General features: G+C 35.3%; 1 protein-coding gene across 2 annotated transcripts in view; it reads right to left on the bottom strand.

Annotated features, from left to right (window-relative positions):
• Positions 1-306: 306 nt before the first annotated feature.
• The window catches only part of NETO1 (neuropilin and tolloid like 1), a 61382-nt gene continuing 40252 nt past the window's right edge, over positions 307-21436 (bottom strand). Inside the window, exons 7-11 of one of the 2 annotated variants that reach the window (XM_021530867.3) lie at positions 16490-16718; positions 6111-6224; positions 3249-3807; positions 2055-2105; positions 307-832 (exon numbers count right to left, since the gene is read on the bottom strand). In XM_021530867.3, coding sequence (XP_021386542.1) covers positions 2069-2105; positions 3249-3807; positions 6111-6224; positions 16490-16718 — 939 coding nt within the window. In that variant the 3' untranslated portion in view covers positions 307-832; positions 2055-2068. Of the gene's footprint in view, positions 833-2054; positions 2130-3248; positions 3808-6110; positions 6225-16489; positions 16719-21436 lie in introns of both variants that reach the window. The other variant, XM_021530866.3, reaches the window with a different exon arrangement.

The following is a 21436-nucleotide window of genomic DNA, read 5'->3' on the forward strand; positions in this document are numbered from 1 at the left end:
ATCTGCTACTCTCCTGGACAGAAGTAAACTTCCTAACTATTGCCATGGAAATAAATTAGTTAAGAATACAGAATGGAATACACAGATTATCACAAACCTTTTAATTGAAATTAGGGGACCAACCCATTATTAATTAATTTAAATCTTAAAAAATTAAGATCTGTTGGGTAATTGAGGGATGAGAGGCAGTTGATTCTCTGCTATATCTGTGTTTCAAATTCCTAGAAACTACATTTTGAGCTTAATCTCCTGAATTACACAAAATTGGTAAATTAGGTAAAAGAAAACATTGCATTAAACTCAAGGTACGAAATTATTATACATTGTTTTATGTATTTTTATATAAAAGTTACAAGTAGCAAGCATATGACACAGAAATGGAACAGTAACAGCAATAACTGTGAATGCATGCTTTTTACAATGTATCTAATAAAGGGATTTTTGCCAACTCAAATATTCAGTAACATTCATGCAGATTAATTTCTCAATGTCAAATTCAGTCATATTGCTAGATGCTTATCCAACAAACGTTTCTATTGAAGTGATTATGAATGGCTAAATACCTGATTTCAATAAATTGTTCCTGAAATTGGGAATTTTACTTGCAACAAAAAGAAGAGAGAAAAACAAAAAGAGAAATGACTGATAAGCATAATAACCAAAGTCTTATTGCCTTCTAGTAATTTTACTCAACACTGCTGAATTATTTCATGATAAGAGAATAGCTGGTCAGAGTCCATAAAACCTCTAGCTGGTGTTTCCAAGGACGATAGTTTCATATTTCACTGTAGCATGTTCAAAATCACCCAGGAGCGCACTATTCTCAAGCAGTCTATATAATGAAAACAACGTACATATAACAAAAGTTCAATGTAAATCTTCTTCTATATATCACACAACATACAAGTAAATAACAGACATAAAACAGGTCACCTTAAAGAAAACTATGACTTAAAAAAATTAAAATAAATAAAAGGACAGTCTCAGGAACTAATTTCTTCCTCAAGTTTTCAACAAATTTCCAAACACTAAGAAGGACTTTGTGGCCAGATTACAAAAGAAATATATTTTTGTGCAATGGGAATATCTTGACAAGGAAGTAAGATATGTCTATATTCCTTAGGTTTGCATAAAGGCAATTAAATTAAGTTGGATAATTGTCTACTCTCTTTCAGAGAGTTGAGATCGTTCATTATAGATTTTTCCATCCAGAGTTTGCATGTCTGCATGAATAGTTGTCTGAAATTAAAACTAAGTTAAAATATGTTCTTTCTGAGGAAAAAAAAAAAAAAAAAGCAGAAAAATATTTACTTAAACTATCTCCAGGCAATAATACCATTAATGGATTATTTAACTATAAAATTGCTTTATACATATATACACATAAAAACATATATACACATATCTATGCTTATATATACACATATATAAAACTGATAGACTAGCAGCTATCTATAAATCCAATACAAATATCTGAGATTATGTTTATTAATTGCTGATAAAAATTATGCAAAATGAAAAGTCTCGGTTAATACCCCAAAAAGTAAGTTTAATTTGAAAACATTAATCCTAGTGCTACAGAATACTAAATTTATCAATACTAACACACACTCTTTCCCCAAAAATTCACAAGATTGGATGAAAAAAATTAACTGAAAACACATAGTTCCACATCTTACTGATTTGAATTAAATTGCCAAGTTTTACATTCTATTTCACATGCTGAGGCTCTAACTTTTATTTCTGTAAATATTAATAAATAAATAAATAAATGAAATGCAAGAGCCATGCAAAGCACATGACTTCATAATGCAGTTGGAATGAAGATAGTTTTTGCTATGGGCTGACTGTAATTCTGTCAAGAATAAGAAATTGACAGATTTTGCTTAGTTTGCAATACTAAAGTGATCATCTGGCTTTCAGTTTTTTAACATTCAAACCCGTTTCCATACAAGATGACATACAATTTGAGACCTAATACTCTTTTTAGCAATATAACAAATAAAATGGAAAGCAACAGATGGTTCAATTGCTGTATAGGTATGTTTACTTACCTCAGGTTTTTCTCTTAGACCCTAGTTGTGTTGTACTCAGACTCATGTTTGCTTAGAGACCCAATGAGGCAGAACCTGGAATGTTATGGCTATTTCATTCAAAATAATAGAAAATTTCTTTTTCATAGAAAGAAGAAATATATGCATATAGATACTTTATAAACAGTACACTTTGATAATCTGATTGATATTCATGAAGTAATTTACATAGACATGCAATTGGATTAAAATGACAAAATAACTTTTTTTTTTTAAGAGAAAGAAATGCCTTAATGTGCAAAGAAAATATGGAGGTCATGTAAGCAATAACAAGAAATGCATAAATAATGCATGCAAGAGAAAGCACAAATATATTAAAAAAGGGTTATGTGTTCTTTTTCAAATAAATTGTTCATAAATTTTTTGGTTTTCTTTTTCTTTTACTTGTAAACTTTTGATCATATTTACAGTGATTCAAAGTGCAATATACAGAAGAAATAGCTCTTTTATTAAAAATATTATGCTTGATTTTTTTTAATTGATAAGAAATATTAGCTTTGAATTCATTTTAATATATAAATATATATGTGTTCATTATGTTGTCATATTTGACAAATCAAAACACTGTGATGAATAATGGAAGAGATATAGTAAAGTTTTGGGAATAGTACCATGCATTATATAAAAGGTAATGTTCCATGAGGAAAGTGGTTTCCTAACCCCAGGACTCTGTTCCTCATTTTTGTGTCATGCATCAAAATGGATATATGTATCTTTTATTTATTGATGAATTTGTTTAGAGATGGTTAGACCAACAGTGGATGATATTCAAGGCCACCTCTGTTACAGTGAAACCACATGTATGCAGCTATTGCAAAAATCTAAATTCACACAATCTTCTTTGGTTTTTAAAAATTGCACCTGTTCCCTGTTGACCTATGTGTGTATGCATGTAGGTATATGTAAAGCAGTAAAAGAAAAAGAAAAAAAGAAATTAGAAAAGTAAAACAGAAATACAAGATCCCTCAGGAAAGAAGAGCAGAAACGAGAGAGACAGAAAAAGAGATAATGTAATGGCATGTGCTATCGGGAAACAGAAATTTAAAGAATAAATAAAGAAGAAATAAAATATGTCTTTACTGAACAAAGAGTGAATATGTTTGGGCAATCAAGTCTTTACACAATAGTCTTCATCAAAAATCTATTGATACTGACCGCTGAACAGCTTTATCATGTCTGGACAGCCTGTGACTTGTGGTTGGCACCTCTTCAATTTCATCTATCTCGCACGCATCAGCAGCATCTTGTGAGTAGCTATGCTTCATGACAAGGATATTTCTCCTGTTCATGGGCTGAACAAGTGGTTTTACAGGCTGGGGTTGTATTTCTGTCAAGACAGAAGCATCTCTTGTGCTGAGGTTACTACGGCTGCCCTTAATACTAGACACTTGTGATCCACAGTGATGGTCATGAATGCATTTTGAAGAGGATCTCCGCAGTTTATGATAATTTTCAAAGTCATCTGCAACGTCAGCAAGGTCAGCTGTAGTCCCTGTCCCTCTAAGGGTGCATAATTCATAATGAGGAGGCTCAAACACCTCCTGGAATACTGTTTGATCAAAGTCTGTTTTCCTTTGGACAAATTTTTTACGAGGCTGCTTGATCTGTACTATAATAGAGATAACAATGAGGATGATCACAATGCAAGAAGTCACCCCAATTATAGTCCCACTGGTATTGGTAAGTTGGTCCAATAGGTTTGCTTTTCTTTTTTCTGTGTGATAGGGAATAAAAAAAACAACAAACAAACAAACAAGCACAGCATTAATTGCAGTTCGAAAATAAAAATAGCTATGATGGGTTCACAGATTACTACAAGGCTGAGCCTAGTCTACTTCTAAGTTCACGTAATCAATCTCACCAACAAAAAGAAAAGAGGAAGAAATCAGATATTTGTGAAAGACAAAGAAGCAACACACAAATAATTTGTGTGCCTATTCATTTGGAAATTTATTTATTCAGGGTATATTGCAAGTTTAATTAAAAAAAAATAATTATTTTAATTTTTTATAAAAAACAATGACCATAACAAACAGATGGCTTCAGTGTCACCTCTGAACTTCATTTGGCTGCTAAAGCCCCTAAGACTTTTACAGATGTTCTCTTCATTATTTTCTCTCTCCCAGTAAATTTATGCAGCTAGGACATTAGGTCCTATGAAAGAACAAGATTTTACAGGATTTAAGATCTAGTATTTGTTAGCTGAGTGGGAATTTCAACAGCATTCAATGAAAAAGCTAAATCAGGAGAAAATAGAAAAGTTATTAACACTTAGATTTCAGAAAGGAAAAAACCATAAATTTGTGCAACATATTTCTGCTTTTTTTCCCCCCTATTAATTACCAAAACCTTTCTAAACAGACATAAAAATCCAAAAGCTGATCATACCTACTACTCTTTACTCAGGAGCCTCTAATAAATTAGTCAGCAAATTCTGTGTAGTGAATAAAGCAGAAAAATGCAATAAAATAATAAAATAAAAACAGTTTCTCCCACATCTTGTGCATCTTTGTCTGTGGTTTTCACAAGGCTGCAGGCACAATATGGTAACTGAGCCTTGTAGAAATTCAAGTTGAAAGTGTTTGCATCAGTCTCTCTCAGGCATAGCAAGACACCTGTGGTTCAGGTTCAACACCCAGTTTAGTGCAATTTTCCCTGGCTACCTAAAACATATAGAAGGAATTAAGAAAAAGCCTTTGAAATTGAAGTTATTGGCACCAAAATGGTAACATTCATCTCTTCAAAATATCCTAGTTACCAAAACTTAACTCTTCAGTAGATCATTGTCTAAGCTTGTAGATTCACTCTATTTCTCTATTTGACTGACACAGACTCTGGAGAAAAAGCAGAGTTAGAAAAAGAAACACTGCAGAAAACATTTTTGCTGGAATCAGCAAACCTCCTTTTTGCAGTCAGAAAAACAAGGGAGGATAAATGCACAAAACCTGGTAAAAGATACTTGACAGAGGAAAGATGAAAATCATTCTCGAAATTCAAGAGTGATTAAGGTTTTCTGTTTTCCTCTGTTGTGAAGAACAAGAGAATGAATAATCATTTCCCAATTGTCTGTTTAGTTTCCCTGAAGAATATTATGCTATGCCACAGTTTGGCTCTCTTCTTTTGAAGTATATGATTTCATTTTTGTTTTACCATATTGCACTGCTTGTCAGGATTTTACAGGCTTCAGTAGACTAATGGGCTGACTGCTAATCCACTTCATTCTGAATTTTTTTCTTGATTGGTTCCTAAATTTGACATATCCCATGCTTTTAGGAACAAATCTGCAGTAAGGGGGAGACGGGGGTATAAGACAGAAGTGAACTGTCTCCCTAGCCTGCAATGTAAGTTTGTCAAGCTCTTTTCCCTGAAGACTACACAGATACTGTTTTGGGGCTTGTTTGGTTGGTTTTTGTAACAGAGCCACAGAAATATTTAGAAAACATTGTCAGTACATGGGTAGGATACATCACTACCTACCTATGAAATAAATACTACCTCTGATTTCCAGATGTAACATTTATAAGCTTGTTCCTTGCACTTCAATTTCACTTGATTATAGGTAGATTTGGTTGCTTCCTTACAGTGTTAATTCTACCTTCCTTTATAAGACTACCTGGGCTAATATGGGCATATCATGCAGCTAAAAGACATCTGCTACTTATATTTACTCCACTACAAAGGTAACTATGGCAAAGGAACGAAAGTATTACATTTAATTATACTTTAAATTGTATGGAAAGCAGAGACCAAATGATAAGAAAGCCTTCCAGAAGTGCATAAACAGACAGCAGGATACAACCAATGCAACACCAGAGCAAAAAAAAATTAAAACACTGAAAGTAAAATCCGCTGTCATTTTTTTACTTTCCTTCATTTTCTCTGTTCTTTAATGTATTCTCTCCCTGAAAACTCTTCCTGAGTTTTCACCTATTTGGCACATACTTAGCAAGAAAATGAGTATTATATGCTGTATCTCATGCAGTGCAAATGACAACATATTTCAATTCTACATGTTACCTTTGCAGTGGTTTTCATCCCAGGGATACACACAGTTCTGGAGTCCATTGCAGACCAATGTATTATTTATACACATATTACTGTGGCAAAAGAATGTGTTGGCTTCACAAGGGGCTAAAAATGAGAGAAATTATAAATTATATTAAATTAGCAAATCATTCAGCTCTCCTCTACAAACACATCTAGGAGTGGACATGTATTCTATAACAGGACAAAGCTATACAACGTGTGTTTCTTGTGTATATTAAATATTTGACATGCAGCATGGCGAGCACTCAAGTCACAGACTGTTTATTATTCTGTGGCAAGACGTTCTGAGTTTCATCTAAAATGACTGAACCTTCCCCTAGTATGACTCTCCTGGATGTAGTGGGTTGGATTCCAAACACTGTTGGGAATTACCAATGTGCTATCAACAGTTTAACCACAGATCCAAAACATATCACTTTATAGGCTGCTACAAAAATAATTAACTGTATCCTGGACTGATACAATGAATGACAGATAACGTTTTTTAAAGTTTTTGCTGAAACCTCAATTTTATAAGAAAATTTGCGTGACTCAAAGAAGATGTGTACTTGATGGTACATATCAACGGTGTCTGACCATTTATACACAGAGAAAGTAAAATTATTCTAAAATTCTTTTAGTCATAAAAAGGGCTACATAAAAAAAACATCCTTTTGATCATGAGTATGAAGTTAAAGAAGCACAATAGTCTTCAGTGTTCCTGAAGCCCATAACCTAGAAGAATCATGCAGATTAAAGCTGCAGGAAAATGTTTTTACTGATGGCCATGTACTATTACTGTGAAGAAACTGCATGAAAGCTTTTGGAAGGTACTGAAGATGCTGCTAAGCTGTGGTGTTTACAGAAGTATTGGGAGATCATTATGTGTTGGGGTTGTGAAGCTATTGATCCAAATGTGCATTATATAGTTGAGATAAATTACTCCTCATATCTCTTCTTTAAACAAAAAAGACTTCCATAACTTAGAAGAGCTACAAACTTTGTCAGTGTTAAATTGTCAAAAATGAACTTCTTATGTATAATTAGCTCAAGCAACCCAAAAGTGTTAATATATTTATTTTTAAGGGAGAAATAAATAATAAACTGAGACCCCTAGCTAATCAGAAAGCAGTTATGATGCTCATATTACTGGTACTTCGAGTTTGATTCTTCATGGAAATTGTTCTCCTCTGCAATTTTAGAAGCAGTTCCTATGACAACATAAATGCATAGCAGAAAGAATGGTTTAGTGGTTTGCAAATGAAGGACAAGACAAAGGATTTGTATTGTAGAACTTAATGACTCAATAGATCATGTCAGTAAATCTGCTTACCAATAAGTGTTTAAGTTAAGCTATCCATAACTGGCTTATTTGGAGCAGTTATGGTGTGTTAAGCAAAGAGTAAATGCCATCAAAATCAAAAAGCACACCCCAAATATGCAACCACTCATTCAGATATAAAGCTGTACATATACTGTATCTCTTAGCCAGAAGATATCAACCAGCCTGTCGACTGTTCAATTTTTGTTTTTAAATCTGGTATACCATCTCCTGAGGTGCAGGGAGCCTGGTCACATTTTAAGTTTGTTACAGAAAGGATTCTACTTTATGCTGGACAGACCAGAAGAGCACATGTGTCTATTAGAAAGGGAGAATGTTTCAGGACAGTCCTTATCTATCTGTTGCTGTCATTTGGGGACAATGAAGGCTGAGCCTGGAGGATGCTGTGCTGCATCATGATGTGACACATAACGTAGATAACACATCAGAGACATAATCATCCTTTCACACTCTAGCTGCAATCCCTGTTTCCAGGCAAGGTGAGGATCTTTTGGGATGTTTCCCACATGCAGAAACAGTCTCACTGCCTACTCTGAGCAAAAAGAAGTGAGAAACCTAAGATCTAAAGAGGCACCCATTCAAAATACAAAGTGTACCCAAAAAAAAAGACCCAAATATCAAACAGAGAAACTTCAAGGAGTGACACAGGAACAACAGGTAAATATTAAAACAAAAGCAAACAAACATTTGCAGGATTACAATAGGTTATATGATTAAAGCCACAAAGAAAAAGCAAGCAAACAAACAAACAAAACAAAACAAAAAAAAACCCTGTTCAAAACACCAAAAAACATTCAGAGTGGCATGATGGATCTTAGAAATTAAGTCAGAAGAACAGAGTGCTGTCTGAATTCAGAAGTATAGCAGCTATACGTGGAAAAGGAGAACTAAAGGAAGGGAGCAAGGAAGTGAAGTCTACAGGAAAAAACAAAGTCAATTGGTTATTTTGTTCTGCACTAAAAGAAATAGCGAGATTTTCTATAAAATAAAAAAAAAATTAAGAAATGTTCAATAGATAAAAGAAAATAAAGCACAATAAAAAAGACCTTTTTTTCAGGTTTAAGAAGAAGGAATAATTATGCAGAAAGGTGACAGGGACATCTGGAAACCAAAAGCAAGAGAAAGGAGGAAAAAAGAATGAAAATTTAAGTTTTCTTAAATTGTGCTATTGAATGGTGGAGGGAAAAAAATGGTATGTGAATAAGTGTCAAAACAAGATGAATAGTGAAGCAAAGCAATTTCAGAACCAGTACAGCAAACTTAGCATGAGATAAACCCAAATATAAGATTCAGAAAACTAATGACAAACCCCCTCTTGTTTATGTTTGTAAAATTAAAATTTCCAAGTTGTCTCTGTGGTCCCATGAACGCGGAGTGATTAAACTGGTCAAGAAGTCAATATGTTTCCCCTACTCTAATTAAGGTATTTTTTTGAATGAATGAAAACATTAAGGGAAGTTAAAAACTTATCAGTCCTGTTGTACATCGGAGGAATTTGCTTTCTTTCCCAAAAAAAGGCACAGCAAAGGAGCACAGCATCTTGGGATGCTACATCAAGGACATTCTAGTAATATAAAAAAGATAAATGAACTGATGGCAAACCAGATTCTTTCACAGCAAGATGGATCTGGTCCTGATGCAGTCCTATAGCTGTTACAGAACCAAGATGACAGTGGAATCAAGCAATATGTGACAGCAAGCTTGTGGATGCTTTCACAAAAGGAAAGTGCTGCTATCATTAACTTCAGCTACATAAAGCAGCACAAGCCTCTCCACACACCAGAAGCTGTACTCTATCACTCCATGGTCTTCCCCATCACTATAGAAATGCCCTTCATATGAGAGAAGAGCAGGAATGCAGAGAGCTCACCCAGGTGAGGAGCCAAGTGACTTTTTGGTCATGATTAGTGGAAAGCCCAGTGGAAAGGTACCAATATTGTACTTTGTATCTAGACTACTTGATGAGGAACAAGCAGACAATGAAATCTTCTTCAGGAAGTTGGAAGTAACCTCACAATCACAGGCCCTGGTCCTCCTGGGGATTTGATCCACATGATATCTGTGGAGGGCAACACAGCAGGGTACAAGAAAGCCAGGAAGTTTCCAGAGTGTGTTGATAACTTCCTGACACAGGTAATCACAGAGTTGGTGAAGGTAGTTCTACTGTTCCTCATACTTTTGCAAACATGAATCAGTTGGGAAGGTGAATGTCAGGAGCATGAGATGATGGAGTTTGGGATGCTGCAGAGAAGGAATAAACCAAAATGCACAATCATAATTCTGGGCCTCAGAAAAGCAAAAGTTCACTGTTGAGGGGTCTGGGTGGACAAATACCATGGGAGGTGGTCCTGGAAAGATACAAGTTCAAGGAGAGTTGGTTGATTCTGTAAGATCACCTCCTCCAAGCTCAGCAGTTGTCTATCTGGACTGGCCAAAAATCAAGATAGGGTATCAGTTATCCTGCATGGATGGACAATGAGCTCCTGACTACGCTGAAATATAGAAAGGATGTATATGAGTGGTGGCAGTAGGGACCCATGATCCCAGCAGAAATATGACTTCTCTAAGTAGAAGGGACTGAGGTTAGGGAATATTTAATCAACTGGACAGAGATGAACTCCTGGATCCTAATGCGATGGCCCCCTTAGGTGAATCACATCATTGTGAAGCCACTCTTGACTATCCATGAAAAGTCCTGCTGCTTCAGGCCTCAAGGGCTGCTGGGCAAACAGGACCTTCAAGCAGATCAACAAAAGGAAATGCAAAGTCCTGTGCCTTGGGAGGAATTTCATACACTGATATGTGCTGAGGACTGACTGACTAAAAAGCAAGCTTGCAGAAAATGATCTGGTATGCAATAAGGTCACTTTAAAAATCACCTCGAGCCAGCAATGTGCCCTTGTGGCCAAGAGGGCCACCACTGTCCTGGGCTGCATTAAAAGCAGAATTGTCAGCAGGCTGAGAGGCATGATGCTTCCCCTGTATTTAGCACTGGAGAGTCCACATCTGCAGTGTTGTACAGGTTCTGGGCCCCTCAGCACACAAGGGACACAGATGTCTGCAGTGAGCCCAGTAAGAGGCCATGAAAGCTTTAAAGGCTTGAGATATTGGAGGTGAGAGGAGAGAATGACAAAGCTGGGATAGTTTTGAGCAGGCTCTTGTCAATGCATCCAAACAATCACTAGGAGGGAGTGAAGAATTTTATATAAAATAATAGTTTTTATAAAATCATATATACAATATTAAAAATACCAAACATTTTCATTCTGCATTATTTTTAATGATAATATTTTATTTTTATGGCTGTGAATGCTATGCGTAAGAACACCTTGTATCGTAATATACAAACAAATTGTATAGCTCTTGAATTCATTATAATGCAACATCTCGTGCTTTGCAACAGCTATTTACACTGAGCACAAGATGGTGCTCTTATCCTAGAAGATACATAAGGAAGAACATTAATAGGAATGGACATGATATACCAGAGTCTTTTTCAGACATAGGAAACCTATGTTTTAAAACTCCAACTATAATAATGACAATAACTCTGTTATCAAGAATATAAATATATTCTGTTTCTAGTACAAACTAGGAGATTGTTATATTATTCATATTTCCAGAAGATTTCCACCACAGTATGCAAAACAGCTTCTGTTTGGTATTTGAAGGTTACTGCTTTCAAAATTCTTAGAAACTGAACCAATGTAGTTGCCTATGTTTTCTTATTATAAGAATGGTTTATAAATGCATGTGCCCATAATCTACACTTTTTAATTTATTATCAAAAAATTAATATTTTAATTCTGAATATCCCTAAGGCAGAGAAACATAAACTCTGTTAATAGTTCATCCATATGTCATCCTGATAAAAAAAGAAAATAAAAGCATATGTAATTGATATTTTACAAAAGTTATACTGGCTTCACTCAGACAATAAAATAAATAGTCACATGTAAGGGCATTCCAATTTATACTATAAAATTACAGAATTTGTAAAGCAGTATAGAAATAAAATATTCCATGTTATTAATAATTATTGTACCATTGTGATGCTATTTCATAAGTAATAAAATGCTTCTGTCTCTGTAATAAAATCTCTGTGCATTAAGCATCACTTTGTTGGGCATTGCAGGATACTCTGGATATTTATTGCAGTCATAGGCAGGCCAAAATACTTTTACAAGATGGAGCTAAAAGCAGATCTGTTATGGAACTGGTGTGCAGCCTGGCTGTTCCACTTCAGTGCAGTGCTTTCTCCAGTGTATTTCTCACTATTTCTCAGCACCATCCACAGTTAGTGTAACTCCTTTTCTTCCAGGGTGAGAACTGGCTGAGCAAGCCAGCTTGGGTGTCTATGCTGTACTTCATTGAACTGTGTGGATTTACCCTTTGAGACTGTTTCAAGGAAGGGATTTCAGGCCAGGATGGGATAATCTTAGAAAAATGTCCTACCCTACTTGTTATTTTTAGGCATATCTCTCTCCCTCCTTTCTCCCCTTCCTCTCTTGTCATACCATTTTTGAAAGGTCTTCCTTCCTCCGAAGGGTGAATGGAAAAACTCTGAAATCTTAACAATGGTTAGATGTGAGAAACATTTTACACTGAAGTTGTTAGAAATTTCACACCTACTCCTCCTCTACTCAAGATAGCTCATTGCATCATGCTCTGCACACACGAATTCTTTGAGTACAGATCACTTGGATTTTCCCATTGCCCTTTAATTAAGAATAAGACTTTCTTTCCTCCACACGAGAAGGAAAATTTAAATTCTTCAGATGTTCCTTGAATCATCATTGGAAGGAAGAAGTTTTCTATCAGTCTCTTCAAGGAAAAATATTTATTGAGAGACAGTTTCACTTGCTTTATTAAAGTTGTAAAATTATTAGGATTGTTATAGTACTGTGAGCTACAAGTATATGATTTGCCACTAATGAAAAAAAAAAAAAAGGCTCATTAAAATACAGCTATTAGAAACTTGAAAATGAGATGACTTAATACTTATGCTCTTCAGACAGCTCCACAATCACCTTCAGACAGCTCTGTGCAAGATATATGTAACTTTTATGGATAGTTAATACCACATACAGATCAATAATCTAGTCTTTCAAAAACACCTATATGTGTTTTCATGGTTTTTTGTTCAGGGTTTTTTTTGATATACAGACTGACCAGACAATGGCAGGTCAGGAGCCTGTGCTCAGACCTCCAGCCTGTGTTCTGTTAATACACTCTGGGCACCAAAAACAATTATTTTGTTCAGGATCAGAGAGTCACTGGGGTGCTTAACCAGTGAGGGTTTTTCACCAGAGATAGCTGCAAATAGCACAGAAGGGAAGAAAATCACAGCTGAGTGCTCACCAGTAAGGAGGCAATCCCAACGGTTTCTTTTTAAAATATTAGTGTGGAAGCAGAGAGCAAAACCAGCAAAGCTGCAATCTGTTTACATGCCTAAGTCCTTGCCAAGAGAAACTACCTCTTCACAGGTTGCACTAAGCAGCTTGCTGTTCCCTTTTTCAGTACTTCCCTTAGCTTTGCCACAAAGATACAGTCCCTAGGACCGCATGCCTGCCGTCCCTCTTCCCCATTAAGGAACTGCTCATGCTGGGTCATCCTGTAAACAAGGATTTGAGTGCCATTGCTTGATCAAACTGCACACTACTCTTCTAAGCATGGCCTTAGACTTCTGTCCAAATATGACTTTTGTTCATAAAAATAAAATAAGATAGAACTTGTTCTCCATTAGGAAAGTTGAGTGTGACAGGGCTCTAAAAACAGACTTCAAGCTCAAAGGGACAATAAGAGAAGGAATTAAGTTTTCCTGGTCTGGGGTTTCTGGTGCAGGGTTATGGGCACAGAAGGAAGCTGTGCTACCAAAGGGCAGTCAGATGTGAGAAAGTGAACATCTTGTCTGTGCTTACAGAGGGTTTTTCTCTTATGCCATATGCCCTGGTTCTACAAATCTGCTTTTAGGCTAAAGCGTAGGTGTGTCTGCTGAGGAGCAGCTCTTTGAAGAAGCTGTAGGTGTAGCATGTCTGTCATTAATCAGGCTGGAGATCACTCTTCAATCATAGAAAATGAAATGAACATTTAGTCAGTGGGTGAGAAAACAAAGACTCAGTTTTCAAGTTTTCTTATCAGATGAACATACACCTTCTGATTATACCAGATTTTTGTTTACCTTTTACTGATTCTTATATTATTTTACTGATTCTTAATTTATTGGATATTTAAAATCTAGCATAACAGTTACTCCCATGCACAAAGACATGATCATGCTTAGAAGATATCTTAAAGATAAAAAGGTAAGAATATAAGGAGTAAAACCTCACAATGACAGTTGGAATAGTTAATAATGCTGACAATGAAATATCAGAGCATCACTATAAATTATCACCTATTAAGAATTAATCAGTTATTAAGTATTTGAGCTCAACTAGTATTTTGATGATGATGATCACTCCTGATTTTCTGGTGCAGGAAATTTAACAACCTCATGCATTGTATGCCTTTCCTTAAGACATATTTATAGCACTGCTGCTCTGAAAGCATCACTGTGAGAGGTTTGGAAACTTTTAAGACCACTTTTTAGATGCCAACCAAAAAATACATGCATACTTTAAATGGATTTGGAACACACTGATCGAAACATATGAAAATAATCATAGAAGAAATATCTTTAAGACTTCTCTGTTTTACACAAATGTCAAGTGCCCAGGAAATGGCTCTGTAACTGGAATAAACACTGAATAGACTTAGACTTAAAGAAAACAATGGCTTAGTAGCTTGTTTCCACAAGATAACACTTCCAGTACACAGAACCTTGTGTAAGGGAAAACTCACAGTCTCAACAGCCTAACTCCACACTAAGGAGAGGAGCTTGAGGAGCAACAGATCACAACACCTCCTGCCATGGTAGGAGGTGTGGTTCATTCCCACAGGAACAGAAAATACAGGAATTCTACTTTGTCACTCTTTCCCGCACACAGTACTGCAACATAAATGTAATCTTCTTTTTCCTTTCTCAGTTCTATATGAACAAAATAGCATTTTTTCCTCTCTTTGTCCCTGAATAGACACACAGGTGTTTGTTCCCTGATGTACATCTCCCTGAATGAGGTCTGACATTCCTTCTCTTCCATGCAGATGATCTAATTATTCCCACATGCTGCTGAAAGACGCTGCAGTTTACATGCCAAGAGCTGTGTCTCAGAGTGTGTCTCACTGACATCTGTTCTAGCCAGCTCCTGACAGCCAGCACCAGTGTGTGGCATAGGGCAGCACTTAGGGACAACTGACGAGACACAGAAAATACCATCTGCATCACCTTTAAATCTTTAAAGTTAATTCCCAGCATTAAAATCACAGATGCAGTTTCTTCTACTATTTATGAGCAGGCTATGTAGACATATTTCAAAGTATTAAAGCCTAAATGCCTTTAATAAATTTTCAGCCTTTAGTGAGCAATGACTCTTCAGAGCAAATTCACAGAAAGCACATTATGTTTGTATTTTGAATTTCTCAGTCAGAATACTATTCAGTATAAACTATCATCTGCTTACAAGAAAGGAGTAGCTCATAAGATGTAGCATGTCAGATAAATATATTAGGAATACTGTAAGAGAAAAAAAAACCAACATTTTTCCTTATTATCCTTTAAAATATGGGAGTTTTGCAAACATAAGCTATTCAAACCTTAGTTTCAAGTTAGTCATCATAGTGCTTCACTCTTTATATGCTGTGAACCTCCAGTGTCTATGCAGTTGTTTCTAAGGTAACAGATCAAGATGCGTTGTGAAAAAAATGAATCAGATCTTGAATATTCAAGACATCTCCAGTTGCAGAAATGAGAAAAGGGCAGTATCATCTCAACCCAGGGTTCTCAGTGTCTTTTAGACCCCAGCCTGATTTGCAGGCAAGATAAATATAATCCACCCTAAGGCTGCAAGTGTGAGAGTACAGGGGTTCATGCAGTTTCAGGCATGCAAAATGTCAGAAATTTTTTAATCAGAGCCATAATTAAGGAATTATGGAGGCTGTTCTCAACAGAGACTCATTGCTTCATTGCAGGGTACACACACACAGAATATAGATGAAGAATGTATTTGGAGGGTTGAGCCTTCATTCCAACCACTGACAGCTGCAAAGAAATCTTTTTTTCTGTCAGACAGACGATGCACAAACCAAAAACACATTAAAAATTAACACAAACCAGCATGTGAAAATAAATGCTCCTTTCTAAAGAGGCCAAATAGGTATTATTCCTATCAAAGGAAACAAATTGATATGTTTCACAGGACTTTCAAAAGGTTGTCTGGGTCAATAGTTTTCAATTAATGGAACTATTGGGTTTTGTTGAGGGGTTTTTGTGATTTGTTTGATTATTTATTTTCTTAAACTAGCTAGAGCTACATTTTGTTTCTTTAACAGGTTATATTGCCTATTATTTTAATCCACATTTCATATAAAAATATAAACACAAGTAAGGCACATAAAGAGACTATTAATCAAAATATGAAAGGCTTTTAGAAAGTTTTTGTTGCTACAAAAAACCCTAAACTCTTTGCTAAACAATATCTGACACACATGTTCACTGCTATACGCACACACTATCTGTGCTAAAATAATCATAAGGTATTATTCAAATTCATATCATAATGAGATCTAAAAAATCAAATTCAGATAAAATCATTTGACTTAATAAAAACTTTCAGGGCTGTTTTATTTTCCATGTTGTGTAAGGAAAAACTTTCATGTAGCTTGGGGATCAGACAAAAGTCACAGTTATATGACTGGACAGGTCATGACCATTTGTACCTGTTTTGCTGGTTTTGAATCTTGTAGTCTGTCTACTGCATTACAAATTATTGCTCACTACAAATGCTTGGGATAAAAACTGTTTTGAATATTTACATAGCTTGTTTGGCAATATACTTCAGTGACTGCTCTGCATGAAGAAAATATTAACAGGTTTTATGACTTGTATCATTTAACAAACTGAAAGGCAGGTGCATTGATTAGGTCTTACGTTCTTGGAAAGATGTGAAGAGCATCTGGAATCGGCTGTTTCGACTGCCTTCATCTGCCCACATGCGGATTACACCCAAACCTGTCCTCAGCATCACATCGTTAGCAACTGTGCTGCAAAACTTTGCCTTCAAATCCTCCACCGAGCTGCTTCCGTCATAGACTGCTACAAAATTCCTTTTGCATTCATTGGAATTCTGCATCTCGTAGTCCAAAAATCGCAAATAGATCTATAAATCAACCAAACAACAAAGGCAACATGTACAGACATTTGAGAATGACTGAAAAAACATTAAGCAACTTTGCTCTGCATTGCAGAAGAAAGAGTACACAACAATTCCATCAAAATAATTTTTCTGGATCTGATGATCCATAGGGTACTTCCTTGGAAGGCCATTAATATGCAAACTGAGCACTGTTTCTAATTCTTGGTATTTTGTCCTGATTCCAAGTAGAATGTCTCAGAAGATCTAGATATTTCTTTGTTCTTACCCATAATAAAGTCCTAATTTGCAAATACATACTTTTCATTTCAGAAAAATTTGCAATGGTTCTTCAAGCTGGAGAACAGATAAGCTAGAAATTTCTTCTTTTACTGCTTGGCACAATATTGCTCTATTACATGACTGACATGTGAAATAATAAGGCAAATCATTGTTGCTCTCTCCCCAGAGTCAATGTGTCATCTTATATGTTTCTGCTACACTGATTCAGGAAGTGAGAATCTGAGAGCCAGGCAGAACTCCATCATTAATCTTTTTATGTTTCCTCAAGGATCTGGCCACCATCTCAGCTCTTCTAAACAAAGCATTATGGTATACATTTTCATAATTTAACTGGCTTGAAATCAAGCATATTTTGTGTAAACTCCTAGAAACCTATGTCTCTTGCATACAAGCTAAATTGTCTCATAATGTAATAGATATATTTCCCTTTGCAAGGAACTCTTTAAATCTACCTAAAAAGAAGCAGGGGTGAGGATAAAAGACTATTATTTGATATTAAAGTGTAGGGAAAGTGATATTGAAATATTACTTGATATTCAAGTTTAGGGAAAGCCACCAATTTAAAAAGCAATTGACTATAAAAGCAAAATCAAATATTCAATTCACAGAGAAGGCAAGTACTATTTTAAACAGTTTTAAAGTATTTTAAACATAATCAAACTGCCAAGATTTCTCCTGAGATTTCAGGAGAATGATATAGAAAGGTGAATTAGGGCAGAAATTGTATAAAAAGGCAGTAAGCATACAAAACATAGAGTTGTATTCATCTTCACTTGAAAAAAATTACTAAAAATAGAAATCTCACTGTATTAGACATAAAATATACTTATTTCAAAGAAATTTTATGGGCTTAAGGTATTTTTATATGCACAGAACAAATGTTTCTTAAGCTCCTCTTAAGCTTTTGCAAAAAGTACACAACCAGTGCATATCCTAGTAACAACAAGCCTCATAATTTCACCTCATTAATATATTAAAACTCTTATCATTTAAGAATTATGTGCTCTCAAGAAGTCTGCTACAGTTTAATGATAGCTCAGATTTTTTAATGGGCCTTTTCAGAGATTGTATTATTGCATATTTTCATTCCTTGTTATGCTTTGCATGTGTCCCTCTGAAAAGAATATTTGTGAAAAAATTTTACTAGCAAATGAAATTAGGTATAGCAAAGGCATGTTTTCTTTCTAACCCATTATTCTTATGGTGACTTTTACTCATATTCCATCATTTCCATTTTTCAGAAGAGTTGAGAGGAATATATTTCAATTAAAGTGCAGTTAAAGTGTACCTTACTTTCACCATGTATCCTGGAGTTTACATAGTATAAATTAAGGAACCTGCTTGTATTGGTGTCTACAAAATGGAACAACTATCAGAAATATACAAAGACATATTGGGATTGCAATATCTTATATCAAGGTATAATTTTTATAGTTTCTCCCTTCATTTACTGTTTGTTCAGTAAAATGGTGAAACGATACACACTGCTGTGCTGACAGAGAAAGATCTGATGTGGGGAGATCCCAGATGGGGGAGGGAGGTATGGGAAGAGGCAGAGCCATGATACAAACACCCAGCAACTGGTCACATTTGGGACACACCAGAGAGCTGCTTCTGTGTCCCACACACCAGATCCTCTTTCTCAAGGAAGGATGCAACAGCCACTGTGCAACGCTGGCACCCAGCTTTCCTGGGAAATGCTGAGACAGCCCAGATTATATCTCTGCATAATTTAGGGAATTAAGTGTGTCCCTTGCTTTTCTTTTCTCAGATAACTGAAGAAGTCTGCTTCAGACAGGTGTCCCAGTGCCTGCCAGCCTTGTCACAGGCAATGCAATGAAATTTTCCTGCAGGTGATTATACCCAATATTGCATACATGTGAGTGTTTCCCAGGAAGAGAAATGTGTCAGATAGGTGGTTCACAGAGAACAGAGGGCTTGCAACATGCTTGTTAACATCATTATTTTTACTGTCTGTATATGTTTATCATATGTACACAATTTATATTTATTTGCCATATACATACGTATGCATACATATGCATATATATATATATATATATATATATATATATATATGTGTGTGTGTGTGTGTGTGATAGACCACAAAGTTATACTGCAATGTACCACATCACATTTTTGTCTATTCTCCTTTTCAGGAAAGCTCATACTTACTCCAGAAAAAAAGATTACATTAATCAGATGGCAGAACAATCATAAAACTAGACCTACTGGTGAAAGGCCTTGCACACTTTTTCACATGTTCTCTATTTCTATCCTGCTGCCTTTTATATATGCATTTATATGTACAATTGCATGTGCATATATATAAGCATATGTATTTCTTTTAAAGGGCATCCCATTTCAGTACAGAGATGTATTTTTAATGAGTTTTCATTCTTACAAGAAATGTGTGCTAATCCTCACTGTGGTTACAAAATATCAGCTCTCCCAGCAATTTCCAGCATTCATCAATTATTCCTGACCTGTTCAGAAACGCTGTTCATTTAGGAGTACAGACAAAATCTTATTTCTATGGGCTTATCATTCGACATTCTTTAGTTTCTGGAGGCACACCAGCCTTATAAAATAGTAAAATATTTCTCAGAGTAGCAGTCATAAATACTGAAAGGGAATCAAGAGAATATTAACTCATCATTTTGTTTTGAGTCTTCCAGTGAAGAGGCCAAAGTCTTCAGTTTTTCCCAAGACTACATTCTGCTGTCAGTCATACATGTTCATTCCTCTGTGTGAGAAATTCAGCCAACACCATAACATATATAAACCTGATAGGTAGTGGAACCACTAGGAAGAAATATTTGACTTAGAAATTTATGTCTATCCTGTGGAAGAAAGATGCCACTTTCTACAATGCCATGAAGTTTCATAAATTAGAGAGAATAAATTACTGATATTCTGAGGTGAGTTGGAGCTCCTTTCTCATAATTGTCTTTGGAGATGACTACTCCCAAAACTTTATATAAAATATTGAAGACTTGGTACAACACTCGCTGAAATCAATAGGTATATTTCAATCTATTTATTTGAATAAGACCTTTGGCTTAAGACTGCAGTGCATTTTTAAAAATGGGAAACTGATTACACAAACTGACAACCTGATATTGGATTAGATTTTATTTTAAAGAGCTGGAATAATTTAATCGCATCTGCACGTCTCTGCCAACTTGTATGGCTTCACTGCTATATATTTACCATCGTTCCTGTCACTGGCTGTAAGACCCACACTGGCAGAATAAAATGACTAATAATAAATTGAGTTCCCCAGGGAAAGAATAAAACTGATTATCTGACAAACTCTTATTCAATGCAAAATGTTCCCTATACATAGCTTTTTTAAATCAGTGGCAATATTCTCATTACTTTTGCTGGTATGTGGATGTCACTAAAACAAACGCATCAGAAAGTGAGAGAAAAATTATCAGTATTGCTGGGTATTTCATTTACAGAGATCGTAGCCATTACTTCTACCATCAGTGGATAAGAAACTTTGTTCCCCTGAAAGAAAACGAACTAAAGCAGAGGTCACATACTCAAACACCACCATCTACCTTCATTAAGCATTTTTTCATTGATGCCAATAGGAGCTTTTGGAATGTACATTTCCATAGATACTGACTCATTATATTATCATAATCGAGGCATTCTTGCTGAAGAGAACATCTTATTTGAAAGAAGAAGCATAACTGCCATATCTTCTTCTTTCACATTTTTTTGCAAAGTATTAATAAGACACTTTTGTCAAGTCATCAGCTCCACATTACTTAGGAAAGGGGGCTGTTCAAGTATTAGATTAACTAAGTTTTGAGATGTCACTGCAAATGCCAATGTCATTAGCAACAAAACAGATAAAGCCTCCCTGCAGCTGTGGCACATGTAATTTACACTCAGTCACATAATATAAATAATTCTCTTGTCACCTATAGGTTTTGTATGACACATAAATAATAATCAAAAAAGGAAATTATGGGAAAGGTTTACTATTTATTTTCATTTAAATTTGAAAACAAAAAATCTCTGACTGAACATACCAGGAAAAAAACCCCAAAATTATTATAAACTATGAATAATATATCACCCCAGTAAAATAGTCAGATTATAATCTCCTCATAGTGAATCACTGCTGATGAGTTCTGCTTTTTAATCAATCACTGAAGGTTACGGATGACAACATGATTGATCAGGCCAGTCAGGAAAAGCTTCAAACCATATCCCAACATATCAGACTTAATATATCTGCACAGACACTCAGTTGCCTTAAACCAAACCAAACCAAACCAAACAAAAAGCCATTGTTCAGCTGCCAAAAGTAATTTAGACATAAGATAAAAACTTCCTCTTCATCCAAGCATAATGTACAGGTTTTACATATTCTGCTTCTGGTTTCTGTCAATTCACTTGTAAGCACAGGACTGGGTTAAATT

Source organism: Lonchura striata, chromosome 1, assembly GCF_046129695.1.
Source record: "Lonchura striata isolate bLonStr1 chromosome 1, bLonStr1.mat, whole genome shotgun sequence".
NCBI lineage: Eukaryota > Metazoa > Chordata > Aves > Passeriformes > Estrildidae > Lonchura > Lonchura striata.